The sequence below is a fragment of the Natator depressus genome, chromosome 8 (genome assembly GCF_965152275.1).
Source record: "Natator depressus isolate rNatDep1 chromosome 8, rNatDep2.hap1, whole genome shotgun sequence".
NCBI classification, from domain to species: Eukaryota; Metazoa; Chordata; order Testudines; family Cheloniidae; genus Natator; species Natator depressus.
Window position 1 is genome coordinate 105514083 of NC_134241.1, and position 22797 is coordinate 105536879.

The 22797-nt window shown below is 41.9% G+C and overlaps 1 protein-coding gene across 9 annotated transcripts in view; it reads right to left on the bottom strand.

Moving 5' to 3' along the window:
• ST3GAL3 (ST3 beta-galactoside alpha-2,3-sialyltransferase 3) overlaps positions 1 to 22797 on the bottom strand; it is a 402838-nt gene that overhangs the window by 336521 nt on the left and 43520 nt on the right. For 8 of the 9 annotated variants that reach the window (XM_074961912.1, XM_074961917.1, XM_074961911.1 and 5 more), the window contains one exon: positions 15037 to 15181. In XM_074961912.1, the coding sequence (XP_074818013.1) occupies positions 15037 to 15157 (121 nt within the window). In that variant the 5' untranslated portion in view covers positions 15158 to 15181. Of the gene's footprint in view, positions 1 to 15036; positions 15182 to 21905; positions 21925 to 22797 lie in introns of those variants that run through there. The other variant, XM_074961915.1, reaches the window with a different exon arrangement.

Below are 22797 nucleotides of genomic sequence, written 5' to 3' on the forward strand. Positions count from 1 at the left end.
CCACCTTGCATAAAGTACATCTCAGTTTTGTCATATCCATATCATAAGCATATTTTCATAAAGAATATGGAGTGTAATGTCACAACCACTTGAGATGAATGGAACAGTTCACACCTCTCAGAGCTGTATTCATCTAAAAGGGTGTTCTCGTTCCATTGAAAATGACCCGCTTCACCCTTCAGCACAGGAGGCTTGCAGGAGTGTCCCTTCCCCCTATAAATGGAATAGAGACTTCGGAGAGCCCGTTGCTAACTCAAGCTAGTGAGTAGCAACAATGAATACACAGGAAGTGCCTCAATCACCCTCTCACTATCATCAATTCCTCAAAAAGACAAGGGAAATTCACTGCCAAAAAACAGTGTCAATACAGAGTTAATGAAGCCTATCACTGCCTTGCACCTTGCAGAACACGAGGCTGGCTAACCTTACAAGCTCTGAAAACCAGGCAATAGAGAGTTACGGTACTTGCCTAACCTGCCCTCTCCAAGCAATGTCCCAACCCATCAGTCAGAGATCACAGGACTGTGCTCTTCCCAAACATGTAGAAGACAGTGGGGAAAATGCACAAGAGTGGGGAATGAGGGGCAAAGAAACTCTTAGATTTTGGCCAACATTAGGTTAGACTTAAACAGTAGTTAGCTAAGCCTAACTTATACTCAACCATTTACCTACTCCTCACAAATCCCTGAAGAGTTGCCAGATATTGATAAATGTTCATCCCTGGCCTCAGAATTCCCTCTAGGACACCATGTTTGGCTGCCCCTGACTGAGCCTTGTTCTGCTCTGTGATATAGGCCAACAGTTGGCTAGAATTCCCCAGTACAATGGTGAGCCAGAGAGGCTTCAGTGAATGGCAATGCAGCTATAGAGTTCTAGTGGACACTGAGGATATGTAAGAGTGTTAGACTGAGATAAGCAATCATATTCCCCCATTTTCTTGACATACCTAGGGCAATGTCAACGGTATCTGTCTGAGCAAACCTGAAACTACTCAGGTTTATTATTTTTTAAAATTATTTCATACATTCTTAGCTTTGAGAGACAAAAGGAGACATTGGGTATGTCTGAACTGCAATAAAAAAAACCCTGGCTCTGATTCTCAGAGCCTGGGTCAGCTGACTCAGGCTCATACTCCAAGGCTATGTAATTTCACCGTAGATGTTTGACCACGGGCTGAAGGCCAAGCTCAGAGATCCTCCCCCGTCATGGGGTCTCAGAGCTTGGGCTCCAGCCTGAGGCCAAACAACTACACTGCTATTTTATAGCCCCAAAGCTCGAGCTGACCCAGGCCGGCCGCAGCCTTTTATTGCAGTGTACTCTCACGGTTAAAAATTTAGGCATTTCCAGTCAAAATTTGTCTAGTTTCAACTTCCAGCCATGGGATCACATTATACCTTCTCTGCTAAACTGAAGTATCCATTATTAAATATTTGTGCCCCATGTAGGTATTTATTGATTGTGATCAAGTCACCCTTTAACATTCTCTGCTAAGCTAAATAGATTGAGCTCCTTGAATCTAAGGCACATTTTCTAATTTTTTAATCATTTTGTGGCTCTTTTCTGAACACTCTCCAATTCATCAACATCCTTCTTGAATTGTAGTCATCAGACCTGGACATAGTATTCCAGCAGCATTCACACCTGTGCCAAATTCTGAGGTAAAATAACCTTTCTACTCCTACTTGAGAGTCCCCTGTGTATGCATCTCCATTTATAATTAACATTTTGAGACCTATCAGTCAGATTTTAATCCATTTAATGTGCGCCATGGTAATTATAGATCTTTCTAGGTTTTTTTTTTTTTTTTTAAATCAAAAAGTTGTGTGGTAGCAAGTCAAATACCTTACAGAAGTCTAAGTATATTACATCAACATTACCCCGTTTCTCCATCAAAGTTGTAATCTCATCAAATAAAGATATTAAATTAGTCTGATAGGACCTAACGTTCATAAACCCATGATCTGCATTAATTACATTACCCTCCTTTAATTCTTTATTACTCGAGTCCCATATCAGTCACTCTATTATCTTTCCCAGGATCCATGTCAGACCAAAGGCCTATAATTTACTCAGATCATCCTGTTTACCCTTTTTAAATATTAGCCCAACATTAGCTTTCTTCCAGTCTTCTGGAACTTCCCTGGTGCTCCAAGACTTATTGAAAATCAACATTAGTGGTTCAGGAAGCTCCTCAGCCATTTCTTTTAAAACTTTTCAATGCAAGTTATCTTGACCTACTGATTTAAATACATCTAATTTTAGTAGTTGTTGTTTAATATCCTCCTGAAATACCAGAGGACTAGAAAGAGTGTTATCATATGATAGGACTACATCCTCTGTCTTTTCCCAAACACAAAACAAATATTTAGGGAACAATTCTACCTTTTCTGCATAATTATTGATAACTCTACCATTTCCATCTAGTAATGGACCAATACCATTGTTAGGATACTTTCTGTTTCCCATATATATTTTTAATTCCTTCTTATTGTCCTTCTCTCTATTAGCCATAGATTTCTCCTTGTGTTCCTTTGCTTCCATTATAATTTTCTACAATTCCTAGTGTCTGATTTATATTCATTACTATCAAGATCACCTTTCTCCCATGTGTGTGTGTGCATGTGAGCATGCGCACACACAGTTTTAGCTGCCTTCAATTCCCTTCGAAATCAAGTAACTTTTTAACCAATTGACCATCTTCCTCAATTGTGGGGGTTTTGGGGGGTATCTACTGAAGAGTATTTGAGGAAACAGATGCCAGTACATGTAATACTTCTGTCACTGAATATAGAACATATACAGCAAACAGTAACACAAGATGTACAGTTACACCAGACCTACACACAAATCGGGTACATTGCAAAGCTTTCAGCCATTTAAAGAGGGTGGGATACAGTATGTACATCTTGAAGCATGCACAAAATCAGTTTACTTAAAATGTTTGTTTTTAAAAAGATTAAGATAGATTTTAATGCAAGAATGCAAAGTTGGCAGAAATGCAATTTTTATGTTGGAGGAGGGGAAAAAAATCAGTAGATAGTGTAAGAAAAAGGTTTTTTTAATTCCCTTTTCAACAGCTTAGCATTATTTGAGATAATCTCAAACCGATGTGGATTTCTAGGGAAATGGAAGCAGAACCAGAACCTGCAACCAGAAGTTGAGCCAGTTTCAACAGTTTAAAAGTCTCACTTCTGTCCCCATGAAAACCGATGTCAGAATGTTTAAAATTGTCTTATAACAAAGTCTATTTCCCTTATTTTCATCCCTTTGACCGTTCTTGCAGAAACAGCACTGGAAAAGGAACTTACAGGAACATGAAGCAAAGCGTAAGAATTCACTTGTTGATTTCAATATGAAGCCAACATCAGTAGATATCTCTAAGGGATGGTTTCAAAAGCCAGCTACAAGTTTTTGGAGTCCAACACCACAGTATTACTGTTTTGACTATTTAAGTTTTGACAAGAATATCAAAAGCACAGAGAGGGTTTTTTTTATACTTGATATATTGATAGAAATATTACACAACTGAAAGAAAATAAAATGGAGAAATAACTTGTAGGATCATACTGTCCTTCTTCCAAGGATGTTGTAATAACTCAAGAGAGCAAACCAACTCAAAAATTCTGACCCAGGAGGTTGTGCTGGAATGAACCCCTGGATTTACACCCAACAAGCTACTGTAATAATCTTTGCACAGAAAATGCCTTGTAAAGTATCATTTAAAAACTAATAACTTGCTGGTCAACAATATCATGATGAAATGCATGTAGCAATATTACACGTAAAGGTATGAACACAAGCTGAAATCATGAGTAATGTGTTTATACCAGACAAGTCTGAGGAATGGGTAAATCTGTTTCTCAAAAGACAAAGGACAAGTTGATGCCTCTAGCTTGGTGCCATCAAAGCTGATGGGCCATCACCTATCAAGTAGCCATTCTTTGGTAAGGAAGGGGGACAGGAACAAACAGATTCTGCATCTTAGCAAACAATGGCATGAAACCTCTTTCCCACAAGACTCCAAGCCTCTTTTCTCTGAGTTGGAAAATGCAGGGGTCTCTCTCTGGAAAATGCACTTCAAAAGGTGACAACTATAAAAGTGAGGGGAAAAAACCACTCCAAGTTCTCTCTCCTTATCCATCTCTCTCTTTCATCTCAGAGGACAAAAGAAGCCAGTCATTGGACCTTGAAAGCAGATCTTGACCTGAAACTGGGTCAGCAATGCTACTAGAAATATGCGGTAAGAATTTCACCTTGAACCAAGGCTAGTTTGTTCAAGAATAGCATTTTATCTTTACTTTTCTTGTAACCATTTCTGACTTTAATGTCTTAGTACTTGTATTCACTTAAAACCTCTCTCTTTGTAGTTAAATAAACTTGTTTTATCCTCTAATCAAAACTAATCCAATGTAGTAAACTGTGGCAGTAACTCCATTTAAAGTGGCAAACTGTTGTATCTTGATCTCCTCAGATGGGCAACGGATCTAATATGTCTGCACTGTCCCATGCTAAACATATGTTTTGGGGGGGAAATCCAGGACTAGGAGTGTGTTAGGGTCACCCTGCAAGTGATAACCAAAGCCGGTGGAAGCCAGAGCATGACAGATGTGTACTGAGAGGCTGCTGGGGTCAGAGCTGCTGGACCACGGCTGTAGCTATACACAGACACTCAGACCAGGTCTACACTACAAACTTACATCGGTATAACAATACTGCTCAGGAGCATGAAAAATCCACACCCCTGAGCAACGCAGTTACACCAACCTAACCCCCAGTGTATACAGCACTACGTAGACAGTGTAGACAGCTTCTCCTGTCGACATAGCTACCATCTCTAGCAGAAGTGGATTCACTATGCTGACGGTAGAAGGTCTCCCATCAGCGTAGTAGTGTCTTCACTGAAGTTCGACAGCGTTTTAAGTGTAGACACGCCTTCAGGGTGCGACCCGCATGCTGGCAAGTAGCTTTCTTAAATTTGTCAACCAACAACGATGTTTACATATTTGACCTACTTTTCTACCAGTTCTCTTTCCTTAGCCCTCTTCCTGAAAGAGGGCCCTGGAGTGTGCAACAAAACGCTTTCAACAAAAGAGCCACCCGTTGGCACTGCCAAAGGAGCAGCACCAACATCCACTGCAAAGGGAGCTGTCAATCTAGAGCCAAAGAGCCAGCGGCGGGGACCGGAGAGACGCCTCTCTCCCCGGTCAACATAGTATCTTGATCACCAGAATGTGTTTTGTCACCATCTGAATAACCAGGAGATAATGCCTTGATAAAACAAACAGTCAGTAGTCTGCCAGAGAGATGCTTCTAGCAAGTTTTAGCTTCATGTAAAGGTCTTATAAACCTCATTCTTGGCCATTACCTAACATTTAATTTTTTTCTCCATTACTCTACATCTACATTATTTTTTCTCATGCTTTTAAAAAATAGCAAAATTAGTACTTCATTGTCCCTGGCTTACCATTGCATGAGAGACCAGTTACTTGGATCAGCTGGCAGAAATCTACTTGCATTGAGGTTAGTCACTGGAACAATATAACATTGTCCCTCAATTTGAACTGTGCTCTGAATTCAGAAGTAAGAGCATGTGTCAAGCATTCCATGAAAGTTTTAAGTATCAGCCTGAAGGAGTGAGCCTTTCCCAATTACAGATTGCAAAGGAACAGTCTCTAGGTAAGACAAATAAAGTTAAGACAAATTCTGATGATAAACAAGTATATTTTGGTTGAGCTCCCCTTGGGAAAACTACGGGGTCCGTTTGTTGCCGTATGCAACCCTCATTAGGGTGAATGTCAGCTTTGCACAGATTTGTTGAAATTCACCCAGGAACATAGGTTGCCACACAAAGTCCCCGAGTGCAGCAGAACTGTCATGGCTACACTACATGTGAATGGATAACTGTTCAGTGAACGCACAGAGGACACTACCTCCTGCATGTGACAGAACTGGGTTCCACACTAGCTATGCATAGGCCACTACAGAAAGGGGCTTAAGGAATGGGCCAAGGAATGGAAAAAGTCCATGGTTACATGTATCCAGTGGACATGGCAAGGAATGTTACCAGACCAGTGTGCAGGAACCACAGGGTCTGGTACAGCAACTGCAAAGAAGGTATGTATCTGTTCTGGCCACAGGTTGGGATGTTTATTCTGTACCCCAACTCAACCCACACTGTGCCTCAGTTTCCCCATTTTCCAGGTTGGAATAATGATATTGACCTTCCTCTCTAAAACACCAATATTTATAAATGAAAAACACTAAATATTGGCTTTTTGATTTGTGTTTTACCAAAACTAGGACTAATGGAAATGTTTTTGTGACTGTTTTTGTCTGATTTCTAGTGACAAAAATTCCCTGTTGTGGATTTAAACCTCCCCTCGTAGTGTTTGCAAAGCTTTTTGTGGGAAGGAGGACATATGGTTTATCTAGGGGCTTGATCCTGTAAAGTATTACTCATGTAGCTGTTACTCATGAGAGTTGCCTCATGGAAAGAAGTGGGAGAACTTCAAGTCAAGTGAAATTTTGCCTGAGTCCATGTGTTTGTAAAGTGCTGTGTAAATTTACAGAGCTGTGTGTGTTTCACTGTAATAACTGAGACATTGGAACATTTTATCTGTGTATGAGAATCTGAAGGTGAACTTGACTGTGCTACTTTAACTGTCCAAGCTGATCCAGTGTAAAAATATAAACAACATGAAGGTTGAATAGTTTATAGAACTTTTTAAAGTGCTTTGTATTGTTAATACAAGAGGATGGCAGTAAGGGGAATATGAGTGTTTTTTAAAAATTATTTTGAGCCTTCGTGTCCTGATTTAAAAAGAAACATTTACTTTGATTTCTAAATTGCGGTATTATATTTTACATTCATATGGGACCTTTACAGATGAAACCCAGTCTGAACACTGAATATTTCAAGCATTTTGCATAAGAGGAAAAGATTCTTCCTCACTAAAATTCCCCTTCTCTTTCCAAACTACTGCATAGTGCTCTCTGTGCTGTTGGCCTAGCTGGCTGCTGACTTTCCTCCTTGGAGGTGGCTGCATTTCAGTGGTGCATTTATATGTATAGTTTGCTAAGCATGTACTGATCCTTGTGGAAGGAGGCTTGTAGGCATGAACAGATAGGTATTGCAGACGTCACCTAAAGACAGACCATCCCTAAGATGGTACTAGCAGTAGGACCTTGTGAGCTCTTAGTGGGATAAGGGCTGCCATGAAAGTATGGAGGTGATGGCACACATCCACATATTACCTCGATATTGGTGCTACCCATAACAAAATTCATTCTGCACCTGGATGGAAAAAATTAGAGGGGACACTGGTTGGCATTATGGAGGAGCGATAGTAACTTCCATGCTGACAGCTGAGCAACTTTGTGAGAGCACCTTGAAAAAAAATCAGCTCTAAAGTCTACATGCATAGGTCTCTTGAAAACTGCTATAAATCTCCCCACTGTATTTTCCACTGCATGCATCCGATGAAGTGAGCTGTAGCTCACGAAAGCTTATGCTCAAATAAATTTGTTAGTCTCTAAGGTGCCACAAGTCCTCCTTTTCTTTTTGCAAATACAGACTAACACGGCTGCTACTCTGAAACATATAACAGTTAAGGGGCTGGAGTACATGTTGACAGTGCAAGTCTTGGGTCATTTGGTTAAGGAGCTCCCACGTTACAGCACCTCAAAATCACCTGCTTTTAATTCTCAAATATTTGGAACCATTTGTCCTTGGACTGCCCCTAAGCTCAAATACTAAACACTATCAAGAACCAGTTTAGAAAACAAAATATTTCAAGTTATTGCAGATTTATCTTTTGGAAGAGAAGGGTGAGTGCCAGTTTGAGGAATTTCAGCACTCCACCAGTAATTTTCCAGTGCCAAACCCCATCCTGGCACAGGCTGGGGGCATTATTGTGCCCATGATATAAAGCCTAGTATGATAGTTTGTCACTGGGCTGATACGAGAGGGACTTGGTGCCATGGGAAAAAATTACACAAGAAGAGTTCGTCAATTCTGTGCTGGGAGATGCTCACTGAATTCCCGCCAGGTTCACTAGGCATGACAGACTGAGTCTGTGAAGGCAAACAAGAACAGGCATGTTCAATACATGTAATATCTCTATAGGGTGTCCTCATTCAGCTGACAGCACCCCATTGAGATAAATGGGCCATTTCACACTTATGCTACAGAAAGGATGTACAGAGTCCCTCCTCATCCCACCCCCAATTAGGCCCAACATAAATCAATATTGGACCTCATTCTGACAAACAAGGAAGAATTAGTTGCTGACCTAAGACCAGCAATTACCTAGGCACCAGTGATCGCAATCAGGGTACATTTACTTTGTGCAAAGAGAACACAGCACTGACCAATATAATATATATTTGGAACTCTAAAAGAGCCAGTTTTCCAAGTTTAAAACAACTGTCAGCATAATTGAGAACATTAAATTTAAAGTGGGAAGTGTTAATGAAAACTGGGAACTGTTTAAGGACATCCTACCAGATACCTAAACAGCCATGATTCCACTGACATGAAAAAAAGTTACACTGGACAAGAAGCCATCCTGGTTAAAAGTTGATGTAAAAGCAGTAATAAAATAAATAAGAATGGAAGAGAGAGAAAGTAAATTGCAGTGAATATAAGTTACAAATTAAAAATGTAGTTGACTTAAGGGAAGCTAAAGGATTCCCTTAATGAAATATTAATGTCCAACAGGGTTAAAGACAGTCAGAAGAAATTTTTAACAATTATTAGGAACAAGAAAAACACTGTGTCAGGTCCATTCCTAGATGCAGACTGTAAAATTGTAAATAGTGATGTAGAAGAGGCTGAAGTATTCAATAGATATTACTGGTCTATATTTGAAACAAACCAGAAGGATATGTCCATCCCATATGGTATTGCGGATGGAACAAAAAGTTTACCATATGTAACAAAGGAGGATATGATGCAACATCTGCTAAACGCTTTCAGTTCCACAGGCCAGATTAAACACTTTCAATTCCACAGGCCAGATAACTTACACCCAAGAGTCTTCCAAGAACAAGCTGAGGAGCTCTCTGAATCAGGCTTGACAAAGCCCTGGCTGGGATGATTTAGTCGGGGATCGGTCCTGCTTTGAGCAGGGGGTTGGACTAGATGACCTCCTGAGGTCCCTTCCAACCCTGATATTCTATGATTCTATTAATCACTAAGGTTAATTTTTAACAAACCTTGGATATCCGGCAAAACTGCAAAGGACTGGAGGGCTGCCGACCATTTAGTGTTAATATGCATTTAAAAAATAAAAAAGAGGGAGAGAGAGAGGGCACACAAAAGGGATGACCCAGGGAACTATAGACCAGTTAGCTTGACATCAATCCTGGGTAAGATAATGGAATGGTTAACTCAGGACTTTCAAAGTATTAGAGGCTAAAAATATAATTAATGCCAGTCAGAAGGCAGATTTTGCCCAAAGACCCTGGGTGGTTGTTGGTTTGTTTTGGTTCGTTGGAGGTCTAGCTGATAAAAGGCAACTATGCTGATACAGTATACTTGGATTTCTCCCAGGCATTTGACTTCGTTCCACATGACATTTTGATTTAAAAATTTGCATTATATGGAACTAACAGGGCTTACACATTAGATGGATTAAAATTGGCTCAGTTACAGATCTCAAAATATTGGTGCTAATTGGGAAAACATCAAGGAGCAGGGCATATCTAGCAGGGTCTCTAGCAGGGATAAGTGCTTGGTCCAGCACTATTCAGTTGTTTTTTTTTAAATTAACAATCTAGATAATTAAATGAAATCTGTGCTGGTAATATTTGCAGATGACAAAGATTGGGGGGTATTAAATAACAAGGACAGATTGGTTACTGATAGAGTGATGCAATTCACCTTTGTAGACCATTACAATCCAACAAAACATGTTTTAACAAAGTAATACATCTGGAAACAAAGAATGCAATCTGTATCTACCCAGATGGGAGACTGGCTGGCAAAGCTGTGACTCAGAGAAGGGATTTGAGGTGATTACCTACAATGACCCCTAACATGAGCACTCACTGCAATGCTGTGGCAAAAAGGGCTAATGTGATCCTTGGATGTATAAGAAGGGGATATAAAGTAGAAGTAGGGAAGAGATCTTGCCTCTGTACTTCTTATTGATAAGATCAATGCTAGAGTACTGTGTCCAGTTCGCTTGAAAAAGGATGCGAAAATATTAGCAAGATTTTGAAAGAGGATCCCAAAACATGATCCAGTGGATGAAAAACAAACCTTACACTGTGAGGCTTAAGGAACTAAACTTATCACAGAGAAGGTTCAGGGGTGACCTAATCTCTGTGTAGAGGTACTTACACATGGAAAAAGATATCTGATAGCGTGGGAGTTTTCAACCTTGCTGACAAAAGCATAACAGCTTCCAGCCATTGGATTTTGAAGCTAGACAAACTTAACCTTGAAACAAGATGCAATCTCTTAGCAGTAAACAAAATTCAACATTAGAACAGCTTACCAGGGAAGGTGGTAGTTTTGACACCGCTTGGAGTCATTAGATGTAATTAGATATCTTTCTAAAAGCATGCTTGAATTCAGCTTCTGGGATAAATTCGTGTGTGTGTGTAAGTGTGTGTGTATGTGTAAAAGAGACACAGAGAAGTTTAGGCTGGTTGGTCTTGATGGTGAATCACGCTGTTCATTCCCTTCCTTCACAGGCCATGGGGAGAACAGGAAGCTATGCATTGCGCTGAACATATTCATAACACTTGTAGCTCTGCATTAAGACAATAACTGTGATCAAATCTCATGCTTCAGACAGATGCCTACAGGGGTCAGGAAAGATATTCCCACCCACCCCCATGGACAATTGGCCTGATATATTCCCAACTTTCTCTAAAGGATCAGAGATTAGCCAGAGCTGGTAATGGGACTTGGAATGGAATGGACTAGGCTCTGAGTTGGTACTGAATGCATCCGATGAAGTGAGCTGTAACTCACGAAAGCTTATGCTCAAATAAATTTGTTAGTCTCTAAGGTGCCACAAGTACTCCTTTTCTTTTTGAGTTGGTACAGATAATCCTATTTCTTAGATGCACCAGCCAGGCAGGCTCAGGGTCCAACTGATCACCAGATTTTGTCGTGGGAAGGAATTCCACCCCACCCTCCCCCAGATCAGACTGGCAGGGACCTCGGGAGGACTCTCACTATCACCTTCCTCTACAGCAGTGCTTTTCAAAGTACTGGGTCGTAGCATGTAAGGCACTGGGTTGCTTTGCTCAGCACCCAGGGACCCTAGCGGCTCTGGCCAGCACTGCCGACTGGGATGTTAAAAGTCCCGTTGATGGTGCTGCCCAGCTAAGGCAGGCTACTGCCCACTTGTTCCAACACCGCGCTGTGCCCTGGAAGTGGCCAGCAGCGGGTCCAAGGGCCTCCGCGCACTGCCCCCACCCCCCCATTGTCCAATTCCTGGCCAATGGTAGCTGTGGGGAGGGCGGTACCTGCGGGCAAAAGCCACACAGAGCCGCTTGCGCGCCTCCACCTAAGAGCCGGACTTGCTGCTGGCCGCTTCCAGGGCGCAGCACAGTCCACGGTGCAAGGACACGTGGGAAGCCTGCCTCTGCACCCGGCTGCGCTGCTGACCGGGAGCTGCTGGAGGTAAGCCTGTGCCCCAACCCCCTGTCCCAGCCCTGAGCCTCCCCCCAAACCTGGAACGCCTTCCTGCACCCCAAACACCTCATCCCCAGCCCCACCCCAGAGCCTGTACCCCAAGCCCAGAGCCCTGACCCCCTCCTGCACCCCAACCCCTCGCCCCAGCCCTGAACCCCTCATTCCTGGCCCTCACCCTGCAGCCCCTCCAACATCCCAAACCCCTCAGCTCCATTGGGTCGCGGGCATCAACAATTTTCTTCAACTGGGTCCCCAGAAAAAAAGTTTGAAAACCATTGCTCTACTGCATGGATCCCCTGCTAGGATCATCTAGGCATATTTCACCTAATCAATTCCTTGACGTGGCAGGGACTTCAGGCATTGGTGACATCTCTCCTATTCTTTGCCTATGGCACTCAATGTTTAGTCTCCTGAGGACCGAAACGCTTTAGTCTAGCTAAAGTCATTGAGCCCAATATAAGGATATCGGGATGAACAGCCCAGAATTCACCGCAGGCTTCAGACTCGATGATCTTATGGTCCCTTCTGGCCTTAAACTCGATGGAACCTTAACTGTCTGTTAAGGAAGCTTTTTGGCCATGCATTCTTCTTTAGTTCAAATGGTACAGCAACTGCTTAGATATCCAAAGGTTAAAGCCTAGTATGGCTAGATTCCTTACAGTATCACCATTGTGCCACCATTCACACTCATCTAACAGTCTGGTGCACAAGCATATTCTAATGCACCGAAAAGAGACCAAAGTGCATGCAAAGGTTTATGAAGTAGGCCACTTTCATGGCATACACCTTTCACTGTACACCATACCACTCTATGCCAAGCACAACGTAAGAGTTAAACTCACTAGAATCATGATCTCTGAAGACAGCACAGATGCGTCAGTCATCAGGATTACAGAGAATTTCATGCTGCTGGTAGTACAAAGACTGGAGCAGAATGGCAAGGGAGATGAACACCACACCACAAAAGCTGAAGAGTCATTCAGTCAGGACAAAACCATTGGTTATAGACGGTGAAGAAAGAGTATATAGAATTACATAAAGAAACAGTATATTTAGGGTGTCAAGTCAAGTACTTAAGTCAGTAAATGCCAACCTTAATTCTGCTCTCTCATGTGTATGCTGTATAGCCATTAATTACATGGTAAGGGCACACACTGAATAATAAGGAAAAAAGAATACTGAATGCCTGGGCAACCCTACTTTTGGTATTTCTTAAGTTTCTTAAGACTTTACATCCCTAACTTCCTTTTAACAGGTTTTTGTATGTAGTTCCCCCTAGGGTTTGGGGCCAGGGTGGGCTGGGGGTTAATGCAAGTTAACTTCCTCTCTGAAAGAAGAAGTCGCGTGAGTATTGGGGGCGGGGGGCGGGGCGGGAATCAACTACATGCAGCACACACACACTTAGAATCGAAAGGGAACCTGCGGCTTGCCTGGACTTAGCAAAGCTTGCATTTTTACACCAGTAACTGTAAGTGCTCCTTTGCATCAATAAAACATACGATGTTACCAGGAACATTACAGTTTATGTACTAACAGATAACAACAGAGAAAGAGTTATCAGTCTGTGAGATCAGTAAGCTGCATCTTAAACAGGATCCTTTGCCGTGTATTTGTACAGCTGCTACTTCATCCTGAAGTCATCTCATTGTGTCTGGGCATTATAGGGATATGAAACCTGCTCAGAAAGCAGGCCTTTTAGAAGCTATTCTGCTAGGCTGTGTCCTGTAGCAACCAACAGTATCATGCATTCACATGTTAAATTCCTGGAGATCTGGGATGTCACGTGTACTGACTTAAAAGGGTGAACAAGAAGTTTGCATTTGTCATTACCACATGAAGAATCATGTTGGAATTAAAATCATCAGTCATTTTAGCATACTACACACAAAGCTAAATGAACAAAAGATAAAAACATACAAAAAAAAAAACCAAGGAAATTCAGAGCCTGTACTAACATCTTGCCATGCACCACGTACAATACAAAGCACAGATAGCATACGTAAATTAAAATCAGATTGTGATCTGTTTGGGTAGGAACCATGTCTTTCAACAGGCTCTGGAAAGCCTCAACACTTTTTGATGCTGTTGAGAAGAGAAGAGAAGAGGATGAAGATACACAGCATTCTCAACAGACTGACAGGCACACTGCATTAATTTCAAAACCTCACTTAGCTTGTTCCTTCCATTCAGAATGAAAGCACTTCCCCCAGGATATTAATAGCAGTAGCTATTAATATTTATATTGTAGTAGCACCCAAAGGCCCCAATCAGGACTGAAGCACTATTGTGCTGCTTACTGAACACACACACAAAGACAATTCCTGCCCAGAAGGTCTTACAATCTAAAGACAGGTTTCAGAGAAGCAGCCGTGTTAGTCTGTATCCGCAAAAAGAAAAGGAGGACTCGTGGCACCTTAGAGACTAACAAATTTATTTGAACATAAGCTTTCATGAGCTACAGTACTCCTTTTCTTTTTACAATCTAAAGTATCTTCTAACCTACTCGAATACCAGACAAGTTAAAAACAAACTCCATAACAGCATTCCTTCTGTCTGAATGATGTTGTAAGGGGGAGCCGGGTACTTATAGCTCACTAACTCAGTCATTAGACAAGATGCAATAAGAAACCAAGAGAGGTGGAAGTGAGGAGTACCCTGTACTACAGAAATAGTGTAGTGAAAAAAACAGTTGCAGACCAAAGTTATAAGCAAAGGAACATTACATAATCAGCATGTATTTGAGTAACTGTTTTCATAACTTAAAAATAAGGACAAGCTTTTTTCAATTGGATGGAGGAGACATCCTTCAAGATGACAGATAACTGGCAAGTACTGAAGGTAATAGAGAAAGGGAAAATGAGGACTGATGTAAGGAAGAAATAAGGCGATGCTGGATAGAGAATGTAAAAATCCAGAGATGGAAAGAGAAGCCCGCTGAAGAAATTCAAAAGCACCTGGAGAGAGAGACCACCTTGCTTTACCTGTTTGCCACAAGCAAAAAGGATCAAAAAATACACAGTGAACAAAACCTCATCCCAGAACAGATACAAATAATTCCAAAGGTCAATTAGTTTGGACAATATAATTAAGGATCCCATTCCACAAAAAAATAATAAAACCTAAAAATTGCAAGCCTATAATTGGTATATTAGATGCATGAACTTTGTTCTTGTACCCATTGATAATCCAAAGCCATGAAGAGGATCTGTAAATAGTTACAAATTCAACCCCTACAGTATGCTGAAGCTCCAGCAATTGATTGGATTTATTCCCATCACTCTACTACTGTCAAACTTGAAACACACAAAACCAAAACCACATCACCATGTAACAACTACTTCATAAGCATTTAAAGAGGGACCGGCAAGAGTTCCTATACTTACTTGTGTCCTCCCATCTGAGAAGGTGCAGCTTCCATGCAGAGTAATAAAGAAATCCAAGTACCAGAAAGAGACAAAGGGCTAGCAGCAGGTTACGCATAAACACCAACAATCCCATCTTCATACGAAATCTGCTCTTCTACATGATCTGGAGGAGAAAAACAGTTTGAACCTTGAACCATCTAGCTTGCAATTCATTCAAGAGCAAGTGCACTATAAACATGAGAAACTCAAGAAGCAAGTCAATGTTCTGAGCAATGTAAAACTCATACAAGTTATCTAAACATGATGCCAGTGAAAGTAACATTAACATAACTTTGGTCTCAGTCAGTAACTTCCATTCTGAAGAGCCAATTAGGACGCTACATAAGAACAAGAAGCCTGCTCAGTTCACTTTCATAGAATCATAGACTTTAAGGTCAGAAGGGACTATTATGATCGTCTAGTCTGACCTCCTGCACAACGCAGGCCATGGAATCTCACCCACCAACTCCTGTAACAAACCCCTAACTTATGTCTGAGCTATTGAAGTCCTCAAATCATGGTTTAAAGACTTCAAGGTGCAGAGAATCCTCCAGTAAAAGTGACCTGTGCCCCACGCTGCAGAGGAAGGCAAAAAACCCCCAGGGCCTCTGCCAATCTGCCCTGGGGGAAAATTCCTTCCCGACCCCAAATATGGAGATCAGCTAAACCCTGAGCATGTGGGCAAGACTCACCAGCCAGACACCCAGGAAAGAATTCTCTGTAGTAACTCAGATTCCACCCCATCCAGCGTCCCATCACAGGCCACTGGGCATATCTGCCGCTAGTAGTCGAAGATCAATTAATTGCCAAAATTAGGCTATCCCATCATATCATATCCTCCATAAACTTATCAAGCTTTGTCTTGAAGCCAGATATGTCTTTTGCCCCCACTGCTTCCCTTGGAAGGTTATTCCAGAAATTCACTCCTCTGATGGTTAGAAACCTTCATCTAATTTCAAGTCTAAACTTCCCGATGGCCAGTTTATATCCATTTGTTCTTGTGTCCACATTGGTACTGAGTTTAAATAATTCTTCTCCCTCCATGGTATTTATCCCTCTGATATATTTATAGAGAGCAATCAGATCTCCCCTCAGCCTTCTTTTGCTTAGGCTAAACAAGCCAAGCTCATTGAATCTCCTTTCATAAGACAAGTTTTCCATTCCTCGGATCATCCTCTTAGCCCTTCTCTGAATCTGTTCCAGTTTGAATTCATCCTTCTTAAACATAGGAGACCAGAACTGCACACAATATTCCAGTTGAGGTCTCACCAGTGCCTTGTATAACGGTACTAACACCTCCTTATCTCTACTGGAAATACCTTGCCTGATGCATCCCAAGACCGCATTAGCTTTTATCACGGCCATATCACATTGGCGGCTCATAGTCATCCTGTGATCAACCAATATTCCGAGGTCCGTCTTCTCCTCTGTTACTTCCAAGTAATGCATCCCCAGTTTATAACAGAAATTCTTGTTATTAATCCCTAAATGGATGACCTTGCACTTTTCACTATTAAATTTCATCCTATTACTATTACTCCAGTTTACAAGGTCATCCAGATCTTCCCGTATGATATCCCGATCCTTCTCTGTATTGGCAATACCTCCCAGCTTCGTGTCATCCGCAACTTTATTAGCACATTCCTGCTTTTTGTGCCAAGGTCAGTAATAAAAAGATTAAATAAGATTGGCCCCAAAACCGATCCCTGAGGAACTCCACCAGTAACCTCCTTCCAGTCTGACAGTTCACCTTTCAGTGTGACCTGCTGTAGTCTTCCCTTTAACCAGTTCCTTATCCGCCTTTCAATTTTCATATTGATCCCCATCTTTTCCAATTTAGCTAATAATTCTCCATGTGAAACTGTATCAAATGCCTTACTGAAATTGAGGTAAATTAGATCCACTGTGTTCCCTTTGTCTAAAAAATCTGTTACCTTCTCAAAGAAGGAGATCAGGTTGGTTTGACACGATCTACCTTTTGTAAAGCCATGTTGTATTTTGTCCCAATTACCATTGACCTCAATGTCCTTAACTACCTTCTCCTTCAAAATTTTTTCCAAGACCTTGCATGCTACAGATGTCAAACTAACAGGCCTGTAGTTACCTGGATTGCTTTTTTTACCTTTCTTAAAAATAGGAACTATGTTAGCAATTCTCCAGTCAGGTACAACCCCTGAGTTTACAGATTGATTAAAAATTCTTGCTAATGGGCTTGCAATTTCATGTGCCAGTTCCTTTAATATTCTTGGATGAAAATTATCCGGGCCCCCCGATTAAGTCCCATTAAGCTGTTCGAGTTTGGCTTCTAGCTCGGATGTGGTAATATCTACCTCCATAACCTCATTCCCATTTGTCGTCCTACCATTATCCCTAAGCTCCTCATTAGCCTCGTTAAAGACTGAGGCAAAGTATTTGTTTAGATATTGGGCCATGCCTAGATTATCCTGAACATCCACTCCATCCTCAGTGTTAAGTGGTCCCAATTCTTTCTTTGTTTTCTTCTTATTTATATGGCTATAGAACCTTTTAGTATTGCTTTTAATTCCCTTTGCAAGGTCCAACTCTACATGGCTTTTGGCCTTTCTCACTTTATCCCTACATGTTCTGACCTCAGTAAGGTAGCTTTCCTTGCTAATCCCTCCCATCTTCCACTCCTTGTAGGCTTTCTGCTTTTTCTTAATCACCTCTCTGAGATGCTTGCTCATCCAGCTTGGTCTACAACTCCTGCCGATGAATATTTTCCCCTTTCTTGGGATGCAGGCTTCTGATAGTTTCTGCAACTTTGACTTGAAGTAATTCCAGGCCTCCTCCGCCTTTAGATCCAGAAGTTTTTCAGTCCAATCCACTTCCCTCACTAATTTCCTTAATTTTTTAAAGTTAGCCTTTTTGAAATCAAAAACCCTAGTCACAGATCTATTTTTGTTTATCCTTCCATTTAGTTTGAACTGAATTAGCTCATGATCGCTCTAACCAAGGTTGTCCCCTACTATCATTTCTTCTTTGAGGTCCTCACTGCTCACCAAAACCAAATCTAAAATGGCATCCTCTCTTGTCGGTTCAGCAACTACTTGGTGAAGGAATCTATCAGCTATTGCATCCAGGAAAATCTGAGCCCTATTATTATTACTAGCACTTGTCCTCCAGTCTCTATCTGGGAAGTTAAAGTCTCCCATGATCACACAATTCCCATTAGTATTTACTTCTTTAAAAACATTAAAGAGGTCTCTATCCATATCCAGATTGGATCCTGGCGGTCTATAGCACACCCCAAGCACTATCCCAGTGCAGGCTCTAGCAGCTTTCTTCCCCAATGTGATTTTTGCCCAGAGAGACTCCATCTTATCCATTCCATCACTTCTTATTTCTTTTCAGTCTACCTCATCATTGATATACAATGCTACTCCACCACCTTTGCCTTTATTTCTGTCTTTCCTAAACAGCACATACCCTTCAATACCCGTACTCCAGTCATGACTACTATTCCACCATGTTTCTGTTATCCCTATAATATCTGGTTTCACTTTTTGCACCAGTAGCTCTAGTTCCTCCATTTTGTTACCTAGGCTCCTCGCATTAGTGTACAAACATCTTAATTTTTGCAGTTTGGCTTTGCTCACATTCTTTACCCGATTGGGCACAGACATTCTACCACCAATATTACCTATTAGATTGGTATGTACACTGCCCTTCCACCTTATGTCCATTCTCCTACCCACGGCTGTATCCTTTCTTATTTCGTTTTCTTCCCTCTCAAAAAGAATAACTGGCATGGAGATTACCTGGACATCTCCCAACCATCTCCCCCGAATTCCTAGTTTAAAGCTCTCTTGATCAGTTGTGCCATCCTCCATCCTAGAAGTCTATTTCCCACCTTACTCAGGTGAAGAACATCCCGAGAGAACAGTCCTCTGACCATGAATGCTTCCCAGTGACCATACATTCCAACGCGCTCCTTATAGCGCCACTGCCTGAGCCATCTGTTGAGCATCATAATCTTGTCACACCTTTGTTGCCCTTCTCTAGGAACAGGCAGAATCCCACTGAAGATCACCTAAGCCTCAATTTCCTTTAGCGTCTTCCCCAGCCTGGCATAGTCTCCCTTGATATGTTCCAGCGAGAAGCTAGCCGTATGATTTGTTCCCACATGAAGGATAATCAATGCATTCTTTCCCGCTCCCGTTAGGATCCTCTTCAGCCTCAGGTCCACATCCCGTATCTTAGCACCCAGCACACCCTTCTGTTCTCTGGATCAGCTCTTGTTATAGGCCTGTCTATTCTTCTCAGTAATGAGTCCCCAATCACATAGACCTGCCTTTACCTGGCGATGGTGCGATTCTCCAGTCTATCCTCTGTTCCATCTGGCTGCAAGTCCTCTCGATTCCTATTGTCCCTTGCAATCCTCTTTAACCCATCCCGTATCCTCCTAGGACTCTCATATGGTGTTTTTATCTCCATTGACTCCTGCCCTCTTCCAATAGGATGATCTGCTCTTCTCTTTTTCCTTGCTCACTCACCTTCAGTGACCACCTGCTGTGCCCCTTCTTCATTTTCCAACTCCGCAAACCTGTTCCTGAGCTCTATTTCTCCTTCACTGCCCCGTCTTTTCCTCTGCCTGGTTCTCTTAGTCACATGCTTCCACGGTCCACTTTCCTCACCCAGCAGTATCCCCTCAGAGTACTTCGGTCCTGCTTCCATCTGCAAGTCTGAGCTTTTCCCTTCAGCCTCCTCATGTCTTTGCCCCATCATCTGCTCGAACCCCCTTCTAAACTCAACCACAGTCTCCACCTGCATCTCCAATCCTAGGATCTTCTCTTCCATCAGCTCTATCAGGTGGCACTTCATGCAGACGAAATTCTTTTCAGGTACCCCCTCCAGGATCATGTACATGCCACAGCTTCTACATCCAGTCATCTTCAATGTGTCTTCCACTGCTTGGGTCACTCCCACTGCTGCCTCTGTGTCTGTCATCGCCTTCCCACCTAAGTCCTGTCAGTCTGGGAAACACAAACCACACCAAACCACCCACCCACAGCAAAACAAGCCCCCAACGAGCACGAAAACACTACCAGACCACCCCACACTCCCTTCTCTAGGTTGTCTGTTCCTCTGCCTGGCTCTTAGTCTTCCCCCCAGACTCACCTTTCAAACTCCCCCATTTACAGCTCTGTTTGCTGGCTCCTGTGCCGCTGCAGCTGTCTGTGCTGCTGCCTGGCTGGGTGCCTGCCTTGATAGGATGCCTACTCAGAGAAGCCCCGCCCCCTAATCAGGGCTCAGCTTTTCTCCCAGCACGCCACCCCAACAAGCCTCTGTAAATACCAATACAAATACACATACTTTCTCCTCCAACAGAATACCTTTCAATCCACTGTGTGTGTGCATAACATAAGAATGGCCATACTGGGTCAGACCAAAGGTCCATCCAGCCCAGTATCCTGTCTGCCAACAGTGGCCAATGCCAGGTGCCCCAGAGGGAGTGAACCGAACAGGTACTAATCAAGCGATCTCTCTCCTGCCATCTATCTCCACCCTCCGACAAACAGAGGCTAGGGACACCATTCCTTACCCATCCTGGCTAATAGCCATTAATGGACCTATCCTCCATGGATTTATCCAGTTCTCTTTTAAACCCTGTTATAGTCCTAGCCTTCACAACCTCCTCAGGCAAGGAGTTCCACAGGTTGACTGTGCGCTGAGTGCAGAAGAACTTCCTTTTATTTGTTTTAAGCCTGCTGCCCATTAATTTCATTTGGTGGCCTCTAGTTCTTATATTATGGGAACAAGTAAATAACTTTTCCTTATTCACTTCCTCCACACCAGGCATGATTTTATAGACCTATCATATCCCCCCTTAGTCTCCTCTTTTCCAAGCTGAAAAGTCCTAGCCTCTTTAATCTCTCGTCATATGGGACCCATTCCAAACCCCTAATCATTTTAGTTGCCCTTCTCTGAACCTTTTCTAATGCCAGGTTTCAGAGTAACAGCCGTGTTAGTCTGTATTCGCAATGCCAGTATATCTTTTTTGAGATGAGGAGACCACATCTGTATGCAGTATTCAAGATGTGGGCATACCATGGATTTATATAAGGGCAATAAGATATTCTCCGTCTTATTCTCTATCCCCTTTTTTAATGATTCCTAACATCCTGTTTTGCTTTTTTGACTGCCGCTGCACTGCGTGGACATCTTCAGATTACTATTTACAATGACTTCAAGATCTTTCTCCTGATTAGTTGTAGCTAAACTAGCCCCCATCATATTGTATGTATAGTTGAGGTTATTTTTTCATTTATCCACATTAAATTTCATTTGCCATTTTGTTGCCCAATCACTTAGTTTTGTGAGATCTTTTTGAAGTTCTTAACTATCTTGAGCAGTTTAATATCATCTGCAAACTTTGCCACCTCACTGTTTACTCCTTTCTCCAGATAATCTATGAATAAATTGAATAGGATTGGTCCTAGGACTGTCCGTGGGGGAACACTACTAGTTATCCCTCTCCATTCTGAAAATGTACCATTATCCCTACCCTTTGTTCCCTGTCTTTTAACCAGTTCTCAATCCATGAAAGGATCTTCCCTCTTATCCCATGACAACTTAATTTACGTAAGAGCCTTTGGTGAGGGACTTTGTCAAAGGCTTTCTGGAAATCTAAGTACACTATGTCCACTGGATCTCCCTTGTCCACATGTTTGTTGACCCCTTCAAAGAACTCTAATAGATTAGTAAGACATGATTTCCCTTTACAGAAACCATGTTGACTTTTGCCCAACAATTTAGGTTCTTCTATGTGTCTGACAATTTTATTCTTTACCATTGTTTCAACTAATTTGCCCGGATGTTAGACTTACCGGTCTGTAATTGCCGGGATCACCTCTAGAGCCCTTCTTAAATATTGGCGTTACATTAGCTATCTTCCAGTCATTGGGTACAGAAGCTGATTTAAAGGACAGGTTACAAACCACAGTTAATAGTTCTGCAATTAGGGTGTCTGGAATTATAGATTTCATTTCCCTCAACTACCCACATAATCCTGTTACAGGTTCCTTAATTAGCAAAGTGGAAGAAAACTCACTTGTGTGCTTAAATTTTACATCTACTACTCTCACCAGTAGGAGGCAGCACAAAAAAACCATTTCAAGACTTCAACTGATGTCATCCCCAAGGTGTTAATTAGTTAATCTTGCAGTATAGACTACATTAAGCACTCTATACCAACATGCTGGTTAAATTAAAAGAAAACTTGAAGTAACTGGGGGATTGAAGGGTTTAGGACATTAGTTTCCTAGAAGTGAAAAACTCCGTATACTATTGCCAGTCTAATCAGAGTAACAGTGACCAAAAATCATTATCCAAAGACTGTGTGGTAACCTGTATGAAAGGAATTGATAGTTAAAATATGGATGGAAAAGCGTACACAATACCAAAAGCCACCATCACAACTTGTACCCTTCCTGAGAGTGTCAGCAGATGGGATTAAGATTGAGTAGAATATAAAATTGAACTTTCTATTCTTTCCTATAGATGGGCCCTGTATATGGGACTGAAACACATAGGCAAAGCAATATGGGAAAGTTCACAAAACAGCTTCCTAGGGAAGGAAAATAGACTAGTGTCCTCTGTGGTGAAAATGAGAAAGACTAGAGGAAGAAGATGGTTGATTTCCAAAGTCTAAGGCCTGGTCTACACTACGAGTTTAGGTCAAATTTAGCAGTGTTACCTCGATTTAACCCTGCATGCGTC